General features: G+C 45.7%; 1 protein-coding gene and 1 long non-coding RNA gene across 4 annotated transcripts in view; both read left to right on the plus strand.

The window, feature by feature from the left end:
* arhgef15a (Rho guanine nucleotide exchange factor (GEF) 15) overlaps positions 1-27391 on the plus strand; it is a 63003-nt gene that overhangs the window by 9349 nt on the left and 26263 nt on the right. For all 3 annotated transcript variants that reach the window (XM_067437934.1, XM_067437935.1, XM_067437936.1), the window contains 3 exons: positions 17791-17943; positions 18062-18191; positions 18287-18361. In XM_067437934.1, the coding sequence (XP_067294035.1) occupies positions 17791-17943; positions 18062-18191; positions 18287-18361 (358 nt within the window). The remainder of the gene's footprint in view (positions 1-17790; positions 17944-18061; positions 18192-18286; positions 18362-27391) is intronic.
* LOC137071794 (uncharacterized) lies at positions 24641-26514 on the plus strand. Its single transcript, XR_010904496.1, has 3 exons — positions 24641-25199; positions 25331-25496; positions 25606-26514. It is a non-coding gene; the product is annotated as an uncharacterized lncRNA (long non-coding RNA).

The following is a 27391-nucleotide window of genomic DNA, read 5'->3' on the forward strand; positions in this document are numbered from 1 at the left end:
GATATTGTGAAGAGAAAGTTGAGAGAAGCAAGACCCAACACTCTGGATGAGCTTAAGGCCGCTATCAAAGCATCCTGGGCCTCCATAACCCCTCAGCAGTGCCACAGGCTGATTGCCTCCATGCCACGCTGCATTGAAGCAGTCATTTCTGCAAAAGGATTCCTGACCAAGTATTGAGAGCATAACTGAACATAATTATTTGAAGGTTGACCTTTTTTGTATTAAAAACACTTTTCTTGTATTAATCGGATAAAATATGCTAATTTTTTGAGAATTTGGGGTTTTCATGAGCTGTATGCCAAAATCATCAGTATTAAAACAATAAAAGACCTGAAATATTTCAGTTGGTGTGCAATGAATCTAAAATCTATTAAAGTTTAATTTTTATCATTACATTATGGAAAATAATGAACTTTATCACAATATGCTATTTTTTTAAGAAGGACCTGTAATCAGTCACTAGAAAATGTTCAATTGGAGAGGCCTGACGTTTTTTACAGTGTATTAATTAACCCAAAATATAAAATAAAATTAGCCCACACAACTCTGTGTGCACTATATTCCATGCACTATATTCACTAAGTCTTCTGAATCCAAATATAGGTATGGGTGAAGCCACCCCCTTGTCCACCCAATCAGAATTTAGAATAGCCCAAAGCAATGAAAAATTACATCAGAAAATTCTAGTATTTTTCTTTTATTAACTGAATGTAATTGTGGCCTGTTGTTATCACAGTTATGTTCCATTTGTTTTAGTTTTCATTAACTATTAGTTGTTTTCATTGGTCACATGTCTACCTTTGTTCTATTTTCCTGCCACAATCAGTCATGATGGACACTGATCACAATCATTACAGCTGTTCGTCATTTTAGTTAATCATCTGTGTATTTAAGTTCCTGCTTGTTTTCAGTTGTCTAGTATTGCCTGTGCTAAGTGCACAATGTTTCACACGTTGCCTTATTCTTTATAAATAAAACTTGTATTTACCCTATCCTCATCTTCATCTTCTTCGGACCCCAGTGTTATAGTTATACACTCAGGAAGGCAGAGGATGATTATTACACAAGCAAAAACGAGCAGAAATATCTGCGTGCTATTAAGACAACAACCTGCACCAGGGTCCCGGATACCCTAGCTACACTAGCTACTGCTCAGGTTTTGCAATTTGCAACCTGAGCAGTTGATATATGCTAGAAAACCTCATTCATTGATGAATGTGCATTTATTGCATGGACAGAGCAAGAACATAACGTAAGTGTATACAATGAATATGCATAGTTTAGTTGAAACCTTGGCCTCTTTGGTTTGCTTTTAATGCAGTTAAACTAAATGTACAATGCCCATGACTTCATCAACATGAACATGTGGTTCTGCAAGCAGCTATCCCATCTCATCACCTACTACAGTGACAACAAAAAGTAACAAATTGACATTATCTTAGTCAGAAGACATGATTTGTAGACACTGCTCAAAATCAAGGCCATCCCATATGAGATGTTACAAAATGGACCAGCTTGCATTAAATAGTGGATGTTTAAAGAAAAAGAGGCAGAGTCCTCACATGCACCCATCTGCCACCAATCACGACGGTTGAAGAAACATGGAGGAAAGCCAAACAAACAATTGGCGAAACAGATGGCACAGAACTTGCCAGGACAGTGGTGGCCAGGGAAATATGGCTGTGGGTAGACAAAGTCTAGTCAAGTTACCTTTATTTATATAACGCTTTTTACAATGGCAATTGTTTTAAAGCAGCTTCAAAGTGTTAACAGGAAAATAATGCGACAGAATTTGATATAGCCGCTCTGGTGAAAATGATGTTATCCAGCTAATTTTTAATTATTATTATATAGTGTCAATGTGGGCAGATATGTAATATAGTTGAAATTTAAGTATCCCCAACTGAACAAGCCAAAGGTGATGGTCAAGGTGAAAGTCTGCAAGAAGAAATGTCTCTACCTCGCTTTTTACGCTAACAAGAACTGTAATAACTGGAAGAAGCAACACAATGCCTGAAGGAGCACGAAGAAGACCGTAGATACTGCAAAAGCTGCTCGCTATGACGAGTTCTACAAGAAGCTTGATACACCCAAAGGCGAACGTGACATCTATCTCCTCAGGAAGTTGCACCTTTGTCAAACTGAGGATATCAAGAAATTCTTCTGTGTCAATGACGAAAACAGGAAACATCCGCCAATTGCGTATGCTCCTCCTGTTCTCAGTCCAGTGCAACTGGTCACGGCCAACAAAGTTGCTGAAGCGGTGAAGAAAATGACCTACAGCAGCCACGCCATGGACAATTCTCTATGCGGGTGACATTATGCTTGCTGCTAAAGAGAAAGCCAGCCTCAAGCAGAATGTCCAGGCATGGAGCAATCGACTGGCAGCTTTCGGCCTACTCCTCAATGTTAAAGGTCCCATGGCATGAAATTTTTATTTTATGAGGTTTTTCAACATTAATAATGTTCTCCCCAAGTCGCTAGAAATTTTGATCAGTGTAAAACGAGTTCAGGCTGTCTTTGCTGCCTTTGAGAAAATGAGAGCTCAGATGAGCTGATCCTGAATTCTCCTGTTATGACATCATACCAGGAAAGGTTACCGCCCCTTCCTCTGCTTTGCCCGTCCAGAGAATTACTAGAGAAAGGAGTCAGTTTTATCAGTGGATGTCAGCAGCACAGGCTTTACCATACGGATTCAATAGTACCACCACAAACAGTGAGTAACAGTGTTCATTAATGCCTGATCTGGGATCAGTGAGTTCTGATGTGTAGCTAATCATTCAAGTTCACACAGACATTTTTTCTAAATCGTTTAAAACTGTTAGTCCCGCCGTTGGCCGTCTTGATGCAACAGTGAATCAAGCCAGTGACTAAAACCATCAACTTCACGTCATTTCTGTTGGTAGCATGAAACAAATATGTTCTTTAAATGAATAAACTACAGAGAACAATCAAATAAGACTTTTTATAATGTTCGGATTGGTCAATCACCCATTTGAATGTCGCTGCTCATTATGCTCAACAGAAGCTCTTACTGTATTCATGTCACGGAGTGACCTAAAGGGGCGGAACTTAAAATGGCGGAAATTGTCCGCCCGGACCATTGTCCATGGAACACGCGACTAGTTCCGGTAACTCCGGGCAACTAAAAGGGCGTGTTATTGGGAACAGGTGTGTGCATGAACGTGGCGATCGATGGTTGGACAAATTAGAGCAAAGGAGGCATATAAAGAAGGTAATGGGAGAACAGAAGGGGGAAGGAGTTGATTCCGGCAAACGGGGGCGGAAGGAGGAAGTTGATTCGGGCCAACGCTGCAGGGTGAGTGAAGTTGATTTGGGCGATCGCGGTGGGTGAGACGGAGCGATCGGTGAATCAGAGGGACATCTCGAGGCGGATGATACAGACTGGGCGAAGTGAGAACAAAGTACTGGGCTGAAGAAAACATGAGCTAAGTGTTTGAAGCATTCATTGTTGAAACAACTGTGTTGATATGTATTGTTACTGCCTTGGAGAAATTGTTTACATTAAGAAGGCATTGGGAACGTATTGAAAAGAGGAAGGAGCGTGCTGAAAGATCGTGGTCTTGACGTTTTCATATGGTCATCCTCTGCACTGACCCTTTCTACTACCCAGGACTTGTCTCCCAGCCCAACGTGGTGATCCTGACCCTAATTCACCGTGAGTGTGTGTGGAGTACAGTGGGTGAGTCTTTCTTTTGATGTGTGTCCACCGAAGAATTATAGTGTTGTGCTGTGCAAACGTTGTCAGCGATCCCTCCCTAGGTCGAAGAGAAAGCCCTGCATCAGAGGAAGCACTAAAGCCGACATCTGCCTGACTACGGATCTGTGAGTTGTAGCTAAGAGCCCAGTGTACCGCCTGTATACTCACCTGTATGCCCAAAGCTAAGAGCCCAGTGTACCGCCTGTATACTCACCTGTATGCCCAAAGCTAAGAGCCCAGTGTACCGCCTGTATACTCATCTGTATGCCCAAAGCTAAGAGCCCAGTGTACCGCCTGTATACTCACCTGAATGCCCCAAAGCTAAGAGCCCAGTGTACCGCCTGTATACTCACCTGTATGCCCAAAGCTAAGAGCCCAGTGTACTGCCTGTATACTCACCTGTATGCCCAAAGCTAAGAGCCCAGGGTACCGCCTGTATACTCACCTGTATGCCCAAAGCTAAGAGCCCAGTGTACCGCCTGTATACTCACCTGTATGCCCAAAGCTAAGAGCCCAGTGTACCGCCTGTATACTCATCTGTATGCCCAAAGCTAAGAGCCCAGTGTACCGCATGTATACTCACCTGTATGCCCAAAGCTAAGAGCCCAGTGTACGCCTGTATACTCACCTGTATGCCCAAAGCTAAGAGCCCAGTGTACCGCCTGTATACTCACCTGTATGCCCAAAGCTAAGAGCCCAGTGTACCGCCTGTATACTCACCTGTATGCCCAAAGCTAAGAGCCCAGTGTACCGCCTGTATACTCACCTGTATGCCCAAAGCTAAGAGCCCAGTGTACCGCCTGTATACTCACCTGTATGCCCAAAGCTAAGAGCCCAGTGTACCGCCTGTATACCCACCTGTATGCCCAAAGCTAAGAGCCCAGTGTACCGCCTGTATAATCACCTGTATGCCCAAAGCTAAGAGCCCAGTGTACCGCCTGTATACTCACCTGTATGCCCAAAGCTAAGAGCCCAGTGTACCGCCTGTATACTCACCTGTATGCCCAAAGCTAAGAGCCCAGTGTACCGCCTGTATACTCACCTGTATACCCAAAGCTAAGAGCCCAGTGTACCGCCTGTATACCCACCTGTATGCCCAAAGCCAAGAGCCCAGTGTACCGCCTGTATACTCACCTGTACGCCCAAAGTTAAGAGTCCAGTGTACCGCCTGTGTACTCACCTGTATGCCCAAAGCCAAGAGCCCAGTGTACCGCCTTTATACTCACCTGTATGCCCAAAGCTGAGAGCCAGTGGACCGCCTGTACACTCACTTGTACGCCCAAAGCCAAGAACCCAGTGTACCGCCTGCATAGTCACCTGCAAGCCTAGGCGTGAACGACGACGAGAGAGAGCTGGGAAGATCTGTCGAAAATCAGGAGCGACTCAGGAAACCAAGGCCCCAGTCCTGGAGGACTGGTGTCCCCCTTTTTAGTATCCCTCCCTCCCCTTTTTCATAAATCTCTTTTAAATTAATAAATATTGGTTCTTAACTTACCCGTCCTCGTCTGTCTGGTCATTGGGGTGTTTCTGGGACCTCCTCGGGGTGGAAACTAGGGGAGGAGCGGGACTCGCGCTAAGTGGCGGTCCGCTCCGGCCTGTGACAGATTTTGGCGTAGTCGGCAGGGTTCCACCTCGAGTTGAGCGACCGAAATTCCCCAATGGCCGACGACGAGGTACCTGAGGCCCCACTCCGAGTCATGCCCGTGTTCATGGGCACCCCCTGGATCCAGAAGTATGGCGGAGCAGAGTCAGAGGTGAGATTTTCTGAGTGGAAAGCCCAGATAGAGTATCTGGCCGGAATCCAAGGGTTAAGTGCGTCCCAATATCAACAGTTTGTGTTGAACTCCCTAGAGGGGGAAGCCCGACGAGAAGTCCAGGCCGCCCCAGAAGCCGTCCGAGCCACCGCACAGTCTGTGCTTAACTTTCTGACCGAACGATATGGAGACACCACGCCGGTATCCGTCCTCCGAGCACAGTTCTTTAATTGCAAACAGGGCCCTCGGCAGCCCATCCGAGCCTATGCGCTCCGACTGCGGGAGCAGTTCACCCGGTTGCAAGGAAGACGCGACCACGGGTTGGGAGAGGGAGAAACTCTGATGCGGGATCAATTCTTGCTAGGGCTAAGAGAAGGCCCGGTGCGACAGAGCCTGCGAGTGCAGTTTCGACGAGATCCAGAGATGACCTTTGAGGAGTTAAAGAAGGAAGCGGTGGCTCTGGAATCGGACCAGGCGGAAGTCGTTGATCCCCCAGTGTGTGCGGCCGTAAGTGGTGCAGCAGTAGCCTCTGAGGGAGTAGATTGGAAACAGACCTTACGGAGGGAGCTCCTACAAGACGTCCGCGAGCAAATGACAGCGCTGTCCAAGACGCTCCTGGAGGAGTTGCGGCTAGGCGCATTAAGACAGGAGGTAAAGCCTGCCCCTCGGGAGCGAGCCTATTCAGGTGGAGGCCGAGACCTAGGGAGGCAACTAAGCCGACCTGCCCACCCTCGATTTGAGTGGGACGAACAAGGACGACCCATTTGCAACCGTTGTGGTGAGCCCGGACACTACAGCCGGCAGTGTGGCTCCCGACGAAGCTCAGAAGGGGGTTTTTAGGTCCACCGGCCACTGTGGGTCGAGTGGTCGGGACCCCTTTAGATGACCCATCTCCAGTAACTGGCTCGAAGGATAGACTGATTGGGCAAAGCCCTGTGGTGGAGGTCCAGGTATGCGGTACTAAGGTACAGTGTCTAGTAGATACCGGATCTCAAGTCACCCTGTTTTCGGAGAGCCTGTCGAAGGAGTTGTTTGGAAAACAAAGTATGCAGGAAACCGAGGCCCCTTGGCTGACATTGAAGGGAGCGAATGGGTTGGACATCCCCTACATTGGGTACCTATTGACTGATCTGAAGATCCATGGGATCACCGTGCCCCAGAAGGGGGTAGTCATCGTCCAGGATCATTGTTTGGGGACCCATCGAGCCCTTCTGGGCATGAACGTAATCTCGGAGTGCTGGGAAGAATTATTCCGGGCGAGGCCCGTAAAGTCGATACCACCTGCAGAGCAGCGAGAGTGGGAACGCATTGTGGCTGACTGTCGCCGGATACAGGCAGCTAGGGTCCGAAGAGACCGGGAAGATACCGGCCGAGTGGCCTGTCGCTATGCCTTGTCCGTGCCAGCTAGGAGTGAGGCCATTGTGTGGGTAAGAGTCCCCCAAAAGAAATATGGGCCAGAAGGCTGGGTATTAGTGGAGCCCCATCTGGATTGTCAACATGTGGAAGTGGCCCGAGGATTGGCAATAGTCCGTCGAGGACGAGTTCCTGTGAGAGTACGCAACGAGAACCCCTATTCCATACACCTACATAGACATCAACGACTGGCCCGAGTGACGATGGTCGATCCTCATCAAGTAAGGGAAGGAAGAGATGTGAGCTTCCGGCAAGTGTGTCCTACCGTGGTTGAGGTGGCCTTAATTCAAACAGACTCGCCCCTGAAGAAGGCTGGGGAAGAGACGCCCGGCCATTTAGTAGGTGAGTCCCTGCGGGGAGAAGAGTTGGAAGAGGCTCAGACACGTAAACTGCGAGAACTCCTGGTGAAGTGGCAACATATATTCTCTGCACATGATGAAGACTACGGATGTACCAATGTGGTGAAGCATCGGATTCCCACTGGGGAAGCCGGGCCCAGTCGCGAGAGATACCGTCCCATACCGCCCACCTTGTATTCTGAGGTACGAACCCTGTTGCAAGGACTGCTTGATCAAGGGATTGTTCGTGAAAGCAGTAGCCCCTGGGCAGCCCCCATAGTCTTGGTGCAGAAGAAGACGGGAGCCTGGAGGTTCTGCGTGGACTACCGGAAGTTAAATCAGGTGACTAAGAAGGACGCCTTTCCCTTACCTAGGATTGAGGATTCACTTACCAGTTTAACTCAGTCGGCCTGGTATTCCACGTTAGATCTGGCAAGCGGCTATTGGCAAGTGCAGGTGGAAGAGGCGGACAGAGAGAAGACCGCCTTCACGACCCCCTTCGGACTATTCGAGTGGGATCGGATGCCCTTCGGCCTTTGCAACGCTCCCGCTACGTTCCAGCGATTGATGCAGCGATGTTTGGGTGGTCAATTGATGGAGTCCACACTGGTATATCTGGATGATGTTATTGTTTATTCCCCAGAATTCGAGTCCCATTTGCACCATCTCGAGAAGGTTTTTCAAGCTATGGAGAAGTATGGGCTGAAGCTCCAACCAGACAAATGTCACCTGTTGCGGAGAGAAGTAAGGTTCCTGGGCCACTGTGTAAGCGCTGCTGGGGTCTCTGTGGACCCGGAGAAGGTTTCAGCGGTACGAGAGTGGAATGTCCCGAAGACCGTGAGGCAAGTCAGATCCTTCTTGGGCTTTGTGGGGTATTATCGACGGTTCATTAAAGACTTCTCTAAGATCGCGAAGCCCCTGAACCAACTTCTGTCCGGGACGGGACGCCCTCGGGGCCGTGGATCTTCCTCGATTGCTTGGGACTCTGAGTGTGGGAAAGCCTTTCAGCGGCTGAAACAAGAGCTGTTGCAAGCCCCGATCTTGGCCTATGCAGATTTTACCCAACCCTTCGTCCTGTACACAGATGCCAGTAACCTCGGCCTGGGGGCAGTGTTGGCCCAACGACAGGAGGGGGTGGAACGTGTGATCGCCTACGCTAGTCGGAGCCTCCATCCAGCCGAAAGAAACGATGCCAACTATAGTTCCTTTCAGCTGGAGTTGTTGGCCTTGAAATGGGCACTGAGCGAAAAATTTAAGGACTATCTGTGGGGCGCTAAGGTACAGGTAATCACTGACAACAACCCTCTTGTACACTTGCAGACCGCCAAGTTGGGAGCTGTCGAGCAGCGGTGGGTGGCACAGTTGGCCAACTATGAGTACGAGCTCCAGTACCGGCCTGGGAGAGAGCATACAAATGCCGATGCCCTGTCCCGACTTCCGGAAGTAGAGAGCCTGAGGCGCCCACCTGAACAGCTACTAGACCAAGAGGAGAGGTATATGGTGGGCATTGTGGAGGCGCCGGGAGGCCAACGAGAGGCGGTGCCGATAAGCTGGGGTTGGGACCCTCGCCGCTGGAGAGAGCGGCAGCAAGAAGACAGCGGGTTGAGAACGCTGAGCCGATGGCTGGAACAGGGCCGAGGACCAACACAGGCGGAAAGGCAGGTTCAAGTGGGGATGGGGCGAAAATTACTGGGACAGTGGACGAAGCTCCGATTGAGAGATGGGGTGATGTGTAGGACCATCAGAGACTCAGGACTGGGAGAGGAGATCTGCCAGATTGTGGTACCGGAGGGCCAGGTACAAGCTTTACTGATGGCATATCATGCCCAGTTGGGACATCAAGGGCAAGAGAAGACGGTATCCCTATTACGCAGGCACTTCTATTGGCCAGGGCTGGAAGCATCCGTAAGTGCCTTCATCCAGGCATGTCCTCGCTGTACCATGTTTAAATCTAGGAAGGAGCTCAGAGCCCCGATGGTCCCGATAAAGGCAAAAGCCCCCCTTCATATTGTGGCCATGGACTTTCTGACGTTGGGTAGACCAACGGATCGTTATCAGAACATCCTCGTAATTACTGATCTATTCACCAAGTACGCCTGGGCCGTTCCAACTCTGGACCAGACTGCCAACACCACTGCCACTGCCTTATGGAGAGCCGTCTTTCAGCCGTTTGGGTGCCCTGAGTTTCTGCATTCCGATCAAGGGCCAAATTTCGAGTCCCGAGTGATCAAAGAACTGTGCCAATTATATGGGTGCACGAAAACTCACACCACGTCCTATCACCCCCAGGGGAACGGCGGGTGTGAACGACTTAATCAGACCTTGCTGGGCCTAATGGGCACGCTGGACCAAGAGCATCAGAGTGACTGGGTGAGTGCCTTACCAACCTTAGTCCAGGCGTATAATAATAGTGTACACAGCACCACGGGGTATGCCCCGACTTACCTGATGTTTGGCAGGCATGTACGGCTACCAACGGACTTGATGTCGGGGACACCCGCGGCTGAGGAGGATGTGAGTCTGACGGAGTGGGTGGGGCCCCACCATCAACGCCTCCACTTCGCCTATGAACAAGTCACCAAGCGGATACAAGGTGCCGCAGAGAAAAATAAGAGGCTGTATGATCGAACGGCCCGAGAGGCCCCCCTGCTTCCAGGAGAACGTGTTGGCCCGAGACAACTGGCGGCAAGGGAAAGGAAAGTTGAGCGACCGGTGGGAAGCCATCCCGTATGTGATCCAGGGCCAGCAGCGGCCGGGACAACCGGTATACACGATCCGGCCAGAAGGAAAGGCTGGGCCGGACCGAGTGGTCCATCGAAACATGATTCGTCCCTGTCCGAATTATCCCAGACCCGTGGAAGAGGCCCCAAGGGAGCCTGTGCCTGCAGCCCCGTGGATCGGGGGCTGGGCTGTGGTGCCAAGAGACCCTGAGACTGTGGCCGCTAGGGTTGAACCGGTCTCGCCACCTCGACGGTCTCAACGGGAGAACCGAGGGCGGCCCCCTGTACGATACGGCGACTAGGCAGGTGATTCCCGTTCTAGGGACTAGAACGGTTTGGCGGGGGAGGATGTCACGGAGTGACCTAAAGGGGCGGAACTTAAAATGGCGGAAATTGTCCGCCCGGACCATTGTCCATGGAACACGCGACTAGTTCCGGTAACTCCGGGCAACTAAAAGGGCGTGTTATTGGGAACAGGTGTGTGCATGGACGTGGCGATCGATGGTTGGACAAATTAGAGCAAAGGAGGCATATAAAGAAGGTAATGGGAGAACAGAAGGGGGAAGGAGTTGATTCCGGCAAACGGGGGCGGAAGGAGGAAGTTGATTCGGGCCAACGCTGCAGGGTGAGTGAAGTTGATTTGGGCGATCGCGGTGGGTGAGACGGAGCGATCGGTGAATCAGAGGGACGTCTCGAGGCGGATGATACAGACTGGGCGAAGTGAGAACAAAGTGCTGGGCTGAAGAAAACATGAGCTAAGTGTTTGAAGCATTCATTGTTGAAACAACTGTGTTGATATGTATTGTTACTGCCTTGGAGAAATTGTTTACATTAAGAAGGCATTGGGAACGTATTGAAAAGAGGAAGGAGCGTGCTGAAAGATCGTGGTCTTGACGTTTTCATATGGTCATCCTCTGCACTGACCCTTTCTACTACCCAGGACTTGTCTCCCGGCCCAACGTGGTGATCCTGACCCTAATTCACCGTGAGTGTGTGTGGAGTACAGTGGGTGAGTCTTTCTTTTGATGTGTGTCCACCGAAGAATTATAGTGTTGTGCTGTGCAAACGTTGTCAGCGATCCCTCCCTAGGTCGAAGAGAAAGCCCTGCATCAGAGGAAGCACTAAAGCCGACATCTGCCTGACTACGGATCTGTGAGTTGTAGCTAAGAGCCCAGTGTACCGCCTGTATACTCACCTGTATGCCCAAAGCTAAGAGCCCAGTGTACCGCCTGTATACTCACCTGTATGCCCAAAGCTAAGAGCCCAGTGTACCGCCTGTATACTCATCTGTATGCCCAAAGCTAAGAGCCCAGTGTACCGCCTGTATACTCACCTGTATGCCCCAAAGCTAAGAGCCCAGTGTACCGCCTGTATACTCACCTGTATGCCCAAAGCTAAGAGCCCAGTGTACTGCCTGTATACTCACCTGTATGCCCAAAGCTAAGAGCCCAGGGTACCGCCTGTATACTCACCTGTATGCCCAAAGCTAAGAGCCCAGTGTACCGCCTGTATACTCACCTGTATGCCCAAAGCTAAGAGCCCAGTTTACCGCCTGTATACTCATCTGTATGCCCAAAGCTAAGAGCCCAGTGTACCGCCTGTTTACTCACCTGTATGCTCAAAGCTAAGAGCACAGTGTACTGCCTGTATACTCACCTGTATGCCCAAAGCTAAGAGCCCAGTGTACCGCCTGTATACCCACCTGTATGCCCAAAGCTAAGAGCCCAGTGTACCGCCTGTATACTCACCTGTATGCCCAAAGCTAAGAGCCCAGTGTACCGCCTGTATACTCACCTGTATGCCCAAAGCTAAGAGCCCAGTGTACCGCCTGTATACTCACCTGTATGCCCCAAAGCTAAGAGCCCAGTGTACCGCCTGTATACTCACCTGTATGCCCAAAGCTAAGAGCCCAGTGTACTGCCTGTATACTCACCTGTATGCCCAAAGCTAAGAGCCCAGTGTACCGCCTGTATACTTACCTGTATGCCCAAAGCTAAGAGCCCAGTGTACCGCCTGTATACTCACCTGTATGCCCAAAGCTAAGAGCCCAGTGTACCGCCTGTATACTCACCTGTATACCCAAAGCTAAGAGCCCAGTGTACCGCCTGTATACCCACCTGTATGCCCAAAGCCAAGAGCCCAGTGTACCGCCTGTATACTCACCTGTACGCCCAAAGTTAAGAGTCCAGTGTACCGCCTGTGTACTCACCTGTATGCCCAAAGCCAAGAGCCCAGTGTACCGCCTGTATACTCACCTGTATGCCCAAAGCTGAGAGCCAGTGGACCGCCTGTACACTCACTTGTACGCCCAAAGCCAAGAACCCAGTGTACCGCCTGCATAGTCACCTGCAAGCCTAGGTGTGAACGACGACGAGAGAGAGCTGGGAAGATCTGTCGAAAATCAGGAGCGACTCAGGAAACCAAGGCCCCAGTCCTGGAGGACTGGTGTCCCCCTTTTTAGTATCCCTCCCTCCCCTTTTTCATAAATCTCTTTTAAATTAATAAATATTGGTTCTTAACTTACCCGTCCTCGTCTGTCTGGTCATTGGGGTGTTTCTGGGACCTCCTCGGGGTGGAAACTAGGGGAGGAGCGGGACTCGCGCTAAGTGGCGGTCCGCTCCGGCCTGTGACATTCATGTCGATGTCGTGTTTGTTGTTAGCTGTGGTGAAATCATTTTGTGAAAGAAATAACGTTGCAAAGTTAACTCGTGTTTATTCAGAGCTCTCAGATACAAACAAAATAAACTCGTGCTCTCAAAAACTCGGTACAATAACACTTCCTCAGCAATCTTTCCCCAGCTCCCTCTCTGTCTCTCTCTCTCCACTGGCAGCGCTGCAGCAGCTGCTCCAGCTTGTGCATGACTAAACCACAGCCCCTCAGCACGTAATCTCATTCCATATGCAAAGATGTCAGCCAATCACAACAGTGGGTGTTTTCACTGAAGACTCACAGCAGACATGCCTCTTGAAACAGTGCATTCCAAAAACAGAGGGCTAATATCAGTATAGAAAAATTGATTTTATTTCTTAATTATGACATTTTTTGATGTAAAAACCATACTAACAACATAAGTACACCCCAGGAAACATAAAACAATAAAACAACCCATGCCATGGGACCTTTAAAAAGTACATGATGACAGACCCAAACAAGTAAGGTGAGATCTAGACTGACAGCACTGACATTCCAGTGTCTTGGCTCAATGATTGCTGTTGATGGACGTCTGAACCTTGAAGTCACTGCACAATGTGCGGAAGAGCTACCGCACCGCCATTCGTCTTGTTGCTCTTTATGGTGCTTTATAGAATGTAGGCCTGTGGCGAAAGAAGTATAATGCCTCCTCCGTGTCATGGAAACAAAAAGGCTGCAAGGGATCTTTGGCATCGTACACTTTGACCACGTCTGTAATGATGACAGCGGTATGGTTAGAAAACTACTAGTAGTAAAGGTAGTTTTATACTGCAAGTATAATTGTAAGTTCTTTAAACGTGTCATATAATGCCTTTTTTGTACAAGCTAACATGGTTGTTTAGTGTCTAAATGAAAACTTTGTAATATACTTTAAATAAAAATTCTCAGTAGTATTGTAAGAAAACACAAATTTTACCTGCTCAAAAACAGGTCAAAACTGTTTTCAGAAAGCCATTTCAGTGCATACGACTTTCAATGATAATTTGCTTTGCTTACCCCGCCCCTCTGTTCTGTGGGCTGGTTTTTGCACAACACAGGTGGAGTGTTGCCTTGACAACAGTTGAGGAAATGTTTTGGATTCAAGAACATGACGATGGCCCCAATGAAGTTCGACAATTAAGGCTCGAACAGGACATTTCTAAATGGTTGTTTAATGTAATGTCACTTAGATATATCTTTGTATGTACTGGCAGGGTAACGTTAGCGATGAGTGCTATGTGTTAACTTATGTTTATTACACGGCTCTGTGAAATACTTAATTCTGATTGGTCAATCGCGCATTCCAGCGGTATGTTATTTCCAGATAACAACCGCTCATACGGCTCATACAAGTTATCTTGACCGGTACTACTTCTATGTTTAACGCTGGCGCCATCTTGTGGCTATTAAATACTTAAACAGCCATGGCTACAATGGAAGACTTCAAGGCGGGTTTCCTTTATAAAGTTTATATATGGATAATTTTCTTACACAAACGCATCGATTTGAATCAGAAGGCTCTATTAACCATCGGAGCCGTGTGGAGCATGTTATTTGATGGACAGCTGCATTTTTTATGGACTTCAAAAACAGCTACAACTACTGCTTGGATTAACATTAGCCTGGACTTTTTAAATATAACTCAGATTGTATTTGTCTGAAAGAAGAATGTCATATACACCTATAATGACTTGAGGGTGAGTAAATCATAGGCTTGGTTTCATTTTTGGGTGAACTAACCCTTTCAGCATTCATTTTCAACATTTAGCAGCAATAGATAAAAGCTTAAAGCAGTTTGGAACTGTTTTTCTTCGCGGAAGCTTTGCGTAAGAGCTAATAAAATATTTAATCTCAAGACAATATTTTGTGTCTAATTTATTTGAGACTAGTAGCCGTGTAATGTAAGGGATAATGTACACCCAGCCGGTTGTTATCACAGAATAAACCCCGACAGAGTGATCAGGACCCCGACGTGAAGCAGAGGGGTCTTGCATCACTCTGAAGGGGTTTATTCTGCGATAAAAACCGGCTGGGTGTACATTATCCCGCTTATTACACGGCTACTAGTCTCAAATAAATAATTATTAGACACAAAATATTGTCTCGAGATTAAATATTTTATTAGCTCTTACGCAAAGCTTCCGCGAAGGAAAACAGTTCCAACCTGCTTTAAGCCTTTATCTATTGCTGATGATTTGCCATATGCCCTTGCTAAATGTTGAAAATGAATGCTGAAAGGGTTAGTTCACCCAAAAATGAAATCAAGCCTATGATTTACTCACCCTCAAGTTATCGTAGGTGTATATGACATTCTTCTTTCAGACAAATACAATCAGAGTTAAATTTAAAAAGTCCAGGCTAACGTTAATCCAAGCAGTTGTTGTAGTGGTGTTTGAAGTCCATAAAAAAATGCAGCTGTCCGTCAAATAACATGCTTCACACGGCTCCGATGGGTTAATAGAGCCTTCTGATTCGAATCGATGTGTTTGTGTAAGAAAAAGATCTATATTAAAAACGTTATAAAGGAAACCTGCCTTGAAGTCTTCGATTGTAACCCACGGCTGCTTAAGCCACAAGATGGCGCCAGCGTTAAGCATAGAAGTAGTACCGGTCAAGATAACTCGTAGTACCCGTATGAGCGGGTGTTAACGTACCGCTGGAATGCGCGATTGACCAATCAGAATCAAGTATTTCACAGAGCCCTGTAATAAAAGCAGGATAATGTACACCCAGCCGGTTGTTATCGCAGAATAAACCCCTTCAGAGTGATGCAAGATCATCCTGATCACTCTGTCTGGGTTTATTCTGCGATAACAACCGGCTGGGTGTACATTATCCCTTACATATGTTAGTTCATTGACAGATTGATGTTACAGCTACTGGGCATGAAAAACTTTTTTTTGTAAATGTCGGCTTGTCAGTGATGCGTAACATTATTTATGCTGTTACAACATGATTTCATTTTTACATTACTTCTTAATCTGTATATGACACATTATTAAACCATCTACAAAAGTAAGCTTAGTGTAGTGTTACCAGTTTAACTTTATCACTAGCGTACTGTTAGGGAATAACAGCTTATGAACCAGGATCAGTAGTGAAGAAATTAAGACAGAGTCAGGATTGCAATTAATTAAAACGAAAATTTACTTAAGAATAGTTTGCAGTTTCAAAAGCAGAAGCCAGCTTCAAGTCTCACAAGGAGTTCGTAGGCCGCGCTCCCTCTCTCACCGTCTCGTTGCCTCGCCCTATTGTACATACAATTGTCCCATTCTCCCAACAGTTATACCGTTTTCAAGGTCTTAGCCATGTCATTACTGCAATGTGGATGGTTCTGATTGGCTCAGAGACGATGCACAGTCATGGTAAATTTCCACTCATGTCAGTTAATCTGATGCACGTTTCCATAGACGTGTCACTTGTTGAAGTTTTCACCCCGGAATAAGGCCCGTAATGACTTTCCAGATCTGGAGCAGGCGTCAGCTTGCCCACAACAACAAGTACACCCATCTCTTAGGGTGCCCATTGTACACCATTCTCAACATTGATCTGTAACATAGAATACTGCGCACATACACATACATAGTCTCTCCAAGGTTGGAGCTGATTAAGCTCCAGTTTTAACCAGTTCTTACCAAAACTTACTGATAACATGTGCTTTCTTTCAGTGAGAGGGACACACAATAGTACAGGCAATATTCATCTTGAGACTTTAGTGTTTCAGTAAAAGGAAATATAAAAGGAATAAAACATAATAAATTAAATTAAAGACAAATCCATATTTCATATCTGGAAGCGGGGCTAAGTGAGTAAGTCCTGCTACTGCACTCCTGACATGTTAGGGGTGTGTGATACCTCAAAATTCCAAACACACGGCCTTGTTGCCAGTGTTTAGTGACACATCACACACCCCTAGGCCAGACCCTCGGTCACTCCTCAGAGACCAAATATACACTTTAGAAAAACGATAAACTAAAAGCAAAATCATAACTGGATAGAATAATTATAATAATATACGATAAATATTGATTAAAGTTTTGATTATGAAGTTAATTAGGATATAAATATATACAGGTATATTGAAGCGGCAGTGGATTTCAGAATTCCCCCTTCAATACACAGTTTGTAATAACACAATAACCATAATGCGTTGTTCATTATAAACGTGGGATTATGAATTATATTGAGAACGTCATACACAGAAAGCATGACGTAATGTAACCGTTATGTAATCGTAATGTAACCGCATTCATCGTGAAGCGTCCAAGCAATTTGAAAAGGTTAATATAAAGGTTAATAAAATGTTACACTCACTTCTTCTGAAGGTGCAGCAGGAAAACAAATAGTTGTTTTTTTCAGGAGAAGCTTATAAAGCAAAACCTGCTTTATACTGACCCTCGTTTATAAAGCAGTCTGGTGAGAAATGATTTGTGTAAACATGAAAGCATTGACGTTGATCGGGGGGAATATTCCCTTCAAAAACAAAAATCAGCCACCACGTCTTCAGCGGTACAGATTTAGGAACATCAAAATGACTGCTGTGTTCATTATTACACCCAAGAACAGAACACCGCAGTCGCTTAGACGCCATTCTGCTCCAGAGTATCAACAATGGCGGACTGTGATGACAGCTCGCTCAGGGCGGGTCTGTGTTGAAACGCTTTCTGTCAATCAGCAATCGTGGGAGGGGCATCCGAGACAAGGGAAAACATATAAGGGGATTAAAAAAAACACTTGATGGATTTTTATCATTATAGGATGGTTGTGTACAGGCACTGCCAACACACATTTCTGTACAATCAACTTGTAGTATGAAAAGTATGTAAATATACCATTATATGACCCCTTTAAATGAGCATAACATCATACTTATAGTTTTTACTGTCTATTTATTTTTTAAACTTTAGTTTATCAGTTTATTTATGAGAAGTACACAGAAAGACTTAAAGTATACTTTATTTTTAGTTTTAAAAAACATAGGCCTACTATTAGCAGACTTGTCACATCCCTTACTTTTACGTAAGGGATGACATGGTCATATGAATTTGAAATGGCTTTAAAAAAAAGTACATTATGAGATTTTTTTGAGTAATCAGTCAAAACCTTTTGAGTTTTTGACTAACCAAAGAACTATATTTCCACTGGAATTAATGAACATATCTCTTCTTCTTAGGTTTATAGCCGATCTGCTGAAAAGAGTTGATGAGAGTGTGGTGATATCTGATGTGTGTGACATAATTTATGAGCACTCAGAGAACTATTTCTCAATCTTCACTGATTATGTCCGCAATCAGCAATACCAAGAAAAGACATACAGCAGACTGATGTGAGACTTTTTATGCCTAACTCTGCTTCGTTTTAAAAGCTTCAAAAAAATTAAAGCTTTTAAATGCATAAAATACATTTTATAATTAAATATAATGTTTATACACATGTACTGGCAGGGAGAGTAACAGGGATTTTTCAGTTGTGATGAAGCGGCTGGAGTTATCGCCACTCTGCAAACGTCTCCCCTTCACATCCTTTATGCTTCTGCCCTTCCAACGAATAACACGCATTAAAATCCTTATACAGGTAAATTAAAACAGCTAATGAAATACCCATTCCTCTCATTTGTTGATGTGAAATGATCAGACAATAATGCTTGTATTGATTTCAACCTTTTGTAGAATATCCAGAAGAGGACTGCAAAGGGCACTAAAGAGGAGGAAACTGCTTCCAAGGCCCTGGCTTCAGTGTCTGAGGTAAAGTGGGTAAAATCATCATTGATCCTTGAGTTTGATTAGCCAGGTGCTGATATCCAGAATAGCAGCAGCAAAACATTTTATTGTTGGCTACATGCTTCTAATACTTTTACTTATGTGGATTTTAATTCAGAAATAAAGAACATGCTCATCATAGAAGAGTTTCTATGAATTTCATAAAAAAGTAGTTTCGAATAAATTAATAGATCTGGACAAAAACGACCATTGACCCAATTATCAATATAACGTCAGATAAATTAATTAAAGGTGTCATAAGCCCTATTCGGACAGGATTAGATTAACATGGGGACATGGGGGTAAAGTCATTTTACCTCAGGACATCTGTAATATTAATGGCCAATTCGCACGGGATAAGAAATCTCAGTAAAACTAGCAGAAGTGGGAGGAGTAACTCGCTTTACGCACCTCCTTGACATCATGTGCGTACACTCTAAAAAATGCTGGGTTAAAAACAACCCAAGTTGGGTTGAAAATGCACCGACCCAACAATTGGGTTGTTTTAACCCAATGGTTGAGTTGTTCTTACCCAGCAATTGGGTTGTCTTAAGCAACATTTAACCCAACCACTGGGTTAAAACAACTCAACCACTGGGTTAAAACAACTCAACCATTGGGTTAAAACAACTCAATTGTTGGGTCGGTGCATTTTCAACCCAACTTGGGTTGTTTTTAACCCAGCATTTTTTAGAGTGTATGACGTTACCGTTATAACGTGAGCAAACACACAACCTGAGCGCCAGTCTGAACTCTGTCTCCAATATATATGTGTCTTAATAAACAGTTAGGTCCAGTCTAACGATTCTGATTGGATTATGTTGGTAATAGACACTTTCCTAGAGCTAAAATGTGTTGTGCCTCTAATAAGTGCTTTTGATCTTCTTTTTTGCTTTAAATGATATGCGGAAAATACTGGACATTTTCCACAGATTTGTCCCACCACCTACAACACAACCGAATGCTTCAAGCGCCTCCAAGTTCGTAAAATGCGGTTTTTTTTTTTTTTTTACTTTTAAACAAGAAATGACAGAATTTTACCATACATTTTTACAGCAGGTCTATTCGAACGGGATTAGTATTACCCGAGGTCATTTTTCCAGACCTTTTTACAGAAGGGAAAAGTCTCAGTAATCTTTACTGACATTGTCCGTAATGATTACCGAGATGGCACATTCGGACGGGACTAAAATCACAGAGAACCTCTGGTAATAATTACTTTACCCCCACATCCCCATGTTAAACTAATTCAGTCCGAATAGGGCTATAAACTGGCTTTTTTAATTTTTTATACTGTTGTCTGAGGTCAACTGATGACGTTCATGTGGTTTTTACATTCAAAAACATCATAACTAATAAGTAATAGGCTATTCTCTACACTGGTTTTGAGGCTCTCTTCAAAATGCTGGGTTTTGATGGGGGTGCCGCACTGGAGACTTGGAAGTAAACGCCCACGGCTAGGATTGGAAAAGATTTGCATATTTAATGAGTTCAGCTCCGCTGTCATATCTAGTCCCTGCTGTTAGTTCTGTTCACATGAGGGAAGGGTTATTTAAAAGCGCCAACTGGACTGATTCAAGTACGTCTTTATCAAACAACACAATGATTTATTTCTCATCTACCAGTGAATGATTGGACTATTATTTTTGTATTACATGGCCCGCATGATCGGTCGATAAAAGCACGAACCACGTACACACACATACATGTGCGTGAGTGCGCCCTTCAAATGTCACGTCAAGAGATAGAACAGCAGAACAAAAGGAATATTACGAGATTCATCGGCCTGCCGACGGGCTTCTGTTTTGGAGAAAACGTACAGCTCTGGGACGTTGGGCGTTGCGAGCCCTGGCCCATACGTGTCTGAGTCCAGCGTGCTAAAGGTTACTTATGCTCTGTTAGACACGTACACATAAGAAAAATAATCTATAACAATGCAATACTATTACATATAATAAAAAAAAAAAAAACACGTTTTACTCACATAAGTGTGTTGCAACATTCCTCCTTTCGGATCCAATATAGAAGAATACTATAGCATTGTGACTTTGAGATTTGTTTACAAACGATCCCCTGGTGAAATAAGTGAACCCTCACTGTCTCCCCCACGTGAGCTGGAACTTCATTAAAAATAAAGTTTAACCACACATTCCTAATATTAGGATCCGAAGGAAGCTTTTGCAGCGACTGTGTTCTTCCACAACGAGGAATAGTGCAGTGTCTTGCTATAATCTTCAGCTTGTTTATTGCTGCTGCTTGCATGATCCCATGAGTCGGTGGGCGGGGGCTTCACATGCTTATTATTCGGTAGAGGACGTGTTTCATCGCGTACTGACGTCAGTAGAAGCAAACACTCGTTCTCTTTTATAGGTTCACTTGACGCTGCGTGATGGCGCAAAGGGGTACACCCCTGGGAGTACCGATTGTCTGAGGCCATTATAGAATCACACCAATTCATTGGCTGATGGCCCAGCGCCGGCCCTCTTGCTCATCACCTTTGAGCTATACTGGCGCGCGCGCCATCTTCTCATCCGGATTTCTCTGCCTTCACGAAGCAGTAGCATCGCTCTCTTCGTATGATTTATCTGACCCTAAAAAATGGATTTAAGCTTCTTTCTCCTTCACTACTTCAGCGGACAGTGGAACTTGTTCTCCTACCGGTGAAGTATGATGGAGTTTCATCGCTGCCCTCCGCCATGCACTCGGCTCTATTTCGAGCGACGACCCACATGGTAAGTGCATTAAATGCATGGGCCTCGCCCACGCATGTGAGGCAGTTCAGGGCACTTCGAAATGCAAATTCTGTGATAATCTCCTTCTTAAAACCCTCCGTTCAAAGCTCTCTCTTTCTGACTAGGAATCCTCCGTTTTTCCCCGCCGCGCACCCGAGGTGGCCCAGGCCTCACTCGGATCCGCGGTCTGGGTTCGGATGTTGAGCTCGAGGATATCGCGTGTGAGCGGGCCAATTTCTCTTCTCTCACTCTCTCTCCCGAGCGCCGGTTTGTCAAGAAGGTTTATTTGGCGAGGCCGTCAGCACTGTGGTTGACAAGTTCAGAGCAGCCAAGTCTCAGTCAGCGGCTTTCAGGCAATTTATGCCTAGGAGAAATAGGGAATCATCTAGTATTGAATATGAATTATAGTACATCTCCTTCCCAGCCCAGAGAGAAGAAGTTTCACTCCGGAAGTAGGAGTGACCAGAGACCTCTGATGTCTGAATTTTTCCCTCCTCAGAGGGAGGTTCAAGATGTTGACGCTGAAGTCTATCATTGCCCAGGTTCGTGCAGGGGATTGGGCGATAGACCTAAAAGATGCATATTTTCATATTCAGGTCATTCAGCGACACAGAAAGTTCCTCAGGTTTGCCTTCGGAGGTAAGGTTTTCCAGTACAGTGTGCTACCCTTCGGCCTTTCTCTGGCATGTGTGGATGCTACACTGGCCCCACTGAGGCTCCAGGGCATACTCAACTACCTGGATGATTGGCTCTTGTTAGCCCAGTCCAGGGAGGTGGAGGTTGCTCACAGGGATTCTGTGCTTCGTCACATCCGTTCCCTTAGCCTAAGAGTGAACACCGCCAAGAGTGTTATTACCATCCCAACAGATCACCTTTTTTGGGGTCTGTCTGGATTCCGTGTCAATGCAGGCCTGTCTGGCTCCTGCCCAAATTTCCAGTATCAGGACATGCCTGTCCCGCTTCAAGCCCGGCCATCATGTTTCTGTAGGGACATGCCGCAGGCTTTTGGGCCTCATGGCCGCAGCCTCCCAGGTCCTTCCTCTAGGCCTGCTCCACATGAGGCCCTTCCATTGGTGGATGAAACATGCGGAGATCCGAGTTACAGGATCCCCCTATCAATGTGGCGAGACCCTCTTTTTCTCCAAAGAGGTGTCGGCACGGGGGTCGTTTTCCGTCGCCAGATGATTACGACAGACGCCTCCCTCACCGGTTGGGATGCGGTCTTCGAAGGAGACTCAAGCCTGGCACATAAACTGCCTTGAGCTGAGAGCAGGGCCTTTGGCATTTCCTCCCTTTCCTCACTGGGCATGAGTCATTGTCAGGACAGACAACATGGCGGTGGTGTCTCATGTGAATCGCCAAGGGGGCTCTCGGTCGCGGACCTTGGACAGGCATGCGCGCCGTCTCCTCCTGTGGGCCCAGGGCAAATTCCTGTCCCTCAGGGCAGTCCATATCCCCGGAGTTCTGAACCTCGCGGCAGACTTCCTTTCGAGGCAGAAACTCAAGTCAGGGGAATGGATGTTAAATCCTCTCACAGCAGCCCAGATCTGGGAGCGGCTCGGCAGAGCGGAGGTGGACCTCTTCACTATGAAGCAGTCATCCCAATACCGGCGTTGGTTCTCTCTAAGTTCTCCTGCGCCGTTGGGAGTGGATATGTTCCCTCATCCCTGGCCAAGGCTGAAGCTCTATGCGTTCCTGCCCATCAAGCTGATTAAGGCGGTTCTGTGCAGAGTGAGAGAGAGCGAGGCCAGTCTTCTGCTGGTGGCACCGTTCTGGCCATCCCAGATGTGGTTCTTGGAGCTGATTTTCCTCCTGGACTCCCCTCCTTGGGATATTCTGGTCAGAAAGGATCTGCTTTTACAGCTCCAGGGCAGGATCTGGCATCCTCATCCCGAGATCTGGAAACTGTGGGTGTGGCCTATCAGGGGCAATCAGTCTTAAGGGCCGGTCTACCAGCAGATGTGCAGGACACTATCGCTAATGCCAGAGCCCCCTCTACGAGGAAGCTTTACTCTTCCAAGTGGAAGGTTTTTCAGGCATGGTGTTCGGCCCACCGTAGAAGTCCACTTGACTGCCCTATTGGTTCAGTTCTGGAGTTTCCACAGCCGGGGTGGCGGCTACTACACTCAGAGTGTATGTATCGGCTATCGCCGCTCACAGGGAGTTGGATGAGACCCCTTTGGGGAAGCATTCTTTAGTCTCATCTTTTATGAGAGGGGTCAAACACCTGAGGCCAGTTCGCTCCCCTGGTGTACACTCTTGGGACTTATCTATCGTCCTGGAGGGTTTGACGAGTGCTCCCTTTGAGCCATTGGAGTCAGCTCCCACTGCATGAAAAGTGGGATTTTCGTCAGTAAGCGGCACTGTAGATTGTCGTGGAAGATCAGGTTTACGACTGTACACGGCAGTTTGCAGGCGACACCGAAAACTGCCGTGAATTGTCAGAAATTGACGTGGGCCTTGCTTGGCAGTTGTCCCCCCCAAGACCCCCCTTCCCTTAACTCCAGGGGAGGCTTTAACATGTAAATGAACATGCTGTGAGCTATACAAATGCAAATCAGGGTAGCAGGAGTTTTAACCCATGTGACATTTAAAAGGTATTAACTTCCTTCTAAGAAAATCTCTTAGATAGATCAGGCTCAGTATAGCCTAATTGTAAAATCTTAAACTTAAGCTTGAATTTATATATTTGATGAAAGTATTCTAGATTATTTATTGTGTGTCATTTGCAATCAGTCCCCGTGAATTCAGTGCGACTCGCAATTTTGACCAATCACCGCAACTTTTACCAATCATTGCGGTCTCCTGCTAATAAGCGGCGTCATACATCAGCAAACTTTATATATCATTGCCTGTCAAAATGAACGTGTTAACACAAATTAATTTTAACAGCACTACATATATATATATATATATATATATATATATATATATATATATATATATATATATATATATATATATATATATATACATATACATATACATACAGGGGTTGACATTAACTTTTTTGCTCACCGGCCACCGTGGCTAGTGGTTTTCCAAAGTTACTAGCCACTCAGCATTTTCACTGGTCACAATTTTGCTGTTTGGAAATTACATTGTATATGTTTAAAGTTGACTTTGGCATATATAAATTACTTGATTTTGAATCATTTTACTTTATTTAGAAGATTTAAAACCCTTTCAAACTTTCAAATGCAGAATGACCCCCCAAATCTTGTATATCAGCTGGGATGTGCAGGTGGGCAAGGGGTGGGCAATATAATAGATTATAATAGAATATAATAGGCTAATATGAGAAAGGTAATATGACAGGCTATGAGTTATTTTAGTTAGGATATATATATATACATATATATATATATATATATATATATATATATATATATATACATATATATATATACATATACATATACATATATATATATATATATATATATATATATATATATATATATATATATATATAAATAATTTAAAAAATACCCTAAGCAAATTACAAAAACAATAGTTGTTAAAAATAAAAATTCCGATACTAATACGACACAATGTAATTTATTGAATGTAATTGTCATTGGATACGACTTTCATCGAAAAGAATGTAAAAAAATGTGGGCGTGGTCTGTGTTGTGAAATGAAACCACATTAAAAATTCCCTTAAACTGCGTTGGAAACATACAGCAAAGCAGCGACAGAGGAAAACACAGAGCCTGATATTATGCAAACATTTACCAATAATGTGGAAAGCGTTTTAAATCTGTTCAGTGGAAAATCCGCTGTGACGAATCTGTCCTCGTCTAACATCTGCTGTAAATCCAGGTAAAACTAGCTGCGTGCACGCGCCCGTCCCCAGATAACATGATCCCCAGTTGATCCGTAACACCGGCGGGAAGAAACAGCTGAATGCAATCTCGTCAGCTTGCTCAGTTTGCTGCCGATTTTAACGAGCAGTTAACTTTAGTAATCTCCAGGTTGCTGTCCATAGATGATAGGTTGCTTGCTTTGGAGTCGAAAAACTGTGTGGAAGATACTAACTTTAAGAAGAGAAGACGAGTGCCTAAGAGAAGACCAGTCCTAAGATTGCGGTAAGACTGTTATCTAAGCTAAAGTAACCTAAAGCAAAGCTTTTTAAGTAGCACAAGCTGAAATTAGCCTTGTAAAAGAACAAATGTAAGTTGCTTTATAAAAGTGTTTTCTTTTTCTGGTCATTTTACAGGAAGCAGTACGCCGTCTTCACAACTTCGTCATAACACTCATTTAATTGTTTTCCAGCTGCATGTAAGACATAGAGACAGTACGCAGGAGCTTCAGGTACAAACATCCAGTTCTTGCATCGCGCGCAGAAGCTGAGTTCAGCTCGGACTCGATTGAGAAGAAAGAGGGTAAGATTTATTAGATTAGATCCGTTTTTGGTCAGTGTGACTATTTTTCAGGTGCATTTTACGCAGTACATCGTGCGATACTGATTGTCTTTATTGTTTGTTTTTACAGCTGCTACAAGCAAGAAAGAGTGTGTTAGCTGAGGATGAGGTGGGCCTTTGGAAGTGCGCTACCATAGACCTGATGTCTGATGAGGAAGACGGCATCGTTCGCGCGGTGTCTGGATGGACTGTTTGACCAGCCAGGAGCTCGTCGAGCTCTGTGCCACGCTGCAATCGAGATTAGAGGCGATTCCAAAGAACAGGGCAACGCACGACAGACGTCTGAAAAATGGACTTAAAACAGACAGAATGGCGCTAGTTACCTACAGCTCTGAAGCGGAAAACAGAGACTTTATGGTGCTGTAGGATTTTGGGCTTCTCGTGAGCTTCCTATTGTTGTGCGGGCAGATCTCACACGTTTTGCATTTGGTTGTGTGTTTGTGTTTGTTCTAATAAAGCTCTTTCTGTGAATAAACTGCATGTCCCTGGCATATTTTCTTTCCTCAATAAATGAATGTCCTTGATGGTTATAATAGCGTAGTCCATAGGATAACAATGACATGAATATAAAACATAATAGCATATCATATGAATATATACAATTAAAAAATAATATGCAAATCATAATTTTATATATATATATGGGTGTAAAATTATTATAATTTGGGGGTTTAAATTTATTAATTTATTACCCAGGTTGACCAATAGTAACAGATCTGCCAACCAATCACGAGTGATATTTCTTGTTTCAATGTAGTAGTTTCAACCAATACTGAGTGAGGAAATTCAAGCCATTCCGGCAAGGCGCCGCCCAGAGCTGCTATTCATATGCTAATTAGAGCCATTAGCGCCGGCGCCAGCATGCCTCCGCAAGCTCCACATACGTCATGGTTCGTTTCCGTCAATATGTGGCACAGACGAACGCGACGTTCACAGGCTGTAAACTGACGTTAATTGTCGAAAATCAGGGAGATTTCCGGCCGTTTACGGGGACGAAAATCCCACTTTTCATGCAGTGTCCGGAGCAGTTTCTGACTCTTAAGGTTGGTCTTTTATTGGCTCTAATTTATTTGAAGCGAGTGGGGGACTTGCAAGCCCTCTCTGTTAGCGAGGCTTGCTTGGATTTTGCTCCCGGCCTAGTTAAGGTTTCGCTGAGACCCAGGCCGGGTTATGTGCCCAAGGTTTTGTCCACATCCTTCCGCTCACAGGTCACCATCCTCCATTCTTTCCACCCTCCACCTTTTACGTCCTCGGAGGACGAGAGGTTACATTTGCTCTGCCCAGTTAGGGCATTTAAGCTGTATGTTGCTCGTTCGGGTGGTTGGAGGAAGTCTAACCAGTTGCTGGTGTGTTTCAGAGCCGGCCGGCGTGGGCTTGTCGCGTCGAAGCAGAGAATATCACATTGAGTGACGGAGGCTATCTCTTTAGCTTATGAGGTGCGTGGAGTTCCTTCACCTCTGGGCATTAGAGCACACTCTACTAGAGGTGTGGCCTCTTCTCAGGCTCTCTCCAAGGGGGCTCTCTTGGAGGACATTTGTGTCACGGCAGGACAGTCCTCACCGCACACCTTTGACAAATTCTTGATCTTGACATGCCTCCGGGTTTGCATGTTCTGTCAGCTTAATCCAGCCATTCAGGCCTACCTGACATTCGTGTCAGATGCGGCAGCGCTCTAGCTTGGCGTGTGTGGTATACCGTTCCCCATTTGCGTCATCACGCAGCGTCGAGTGAACCTATGAAAGAGACCATCTCAGGTTACTCAAGTAGCATATGTTCTCTGAATAGTTAACGAGACACTGCGTACGCTGCCAAGCTCCCTGCACTGCCGACAAGCTGTCTTGTTCGACAGAGAAATC

This window comes from Pseudorasbora parva, chromosome 3 (assembly GCF_024679245.1).
Source record: "Pseudorasbora parva isolate DD20220531a chromosome 3, ASM2467924v1, whole genome shotgun sequence".
NCBI lineage: Eukaryota > Metazoa > Chordata > Actinopteri > Cypriniformes > Gobionidae > Pseudorasbora > Pseudorasbora parva.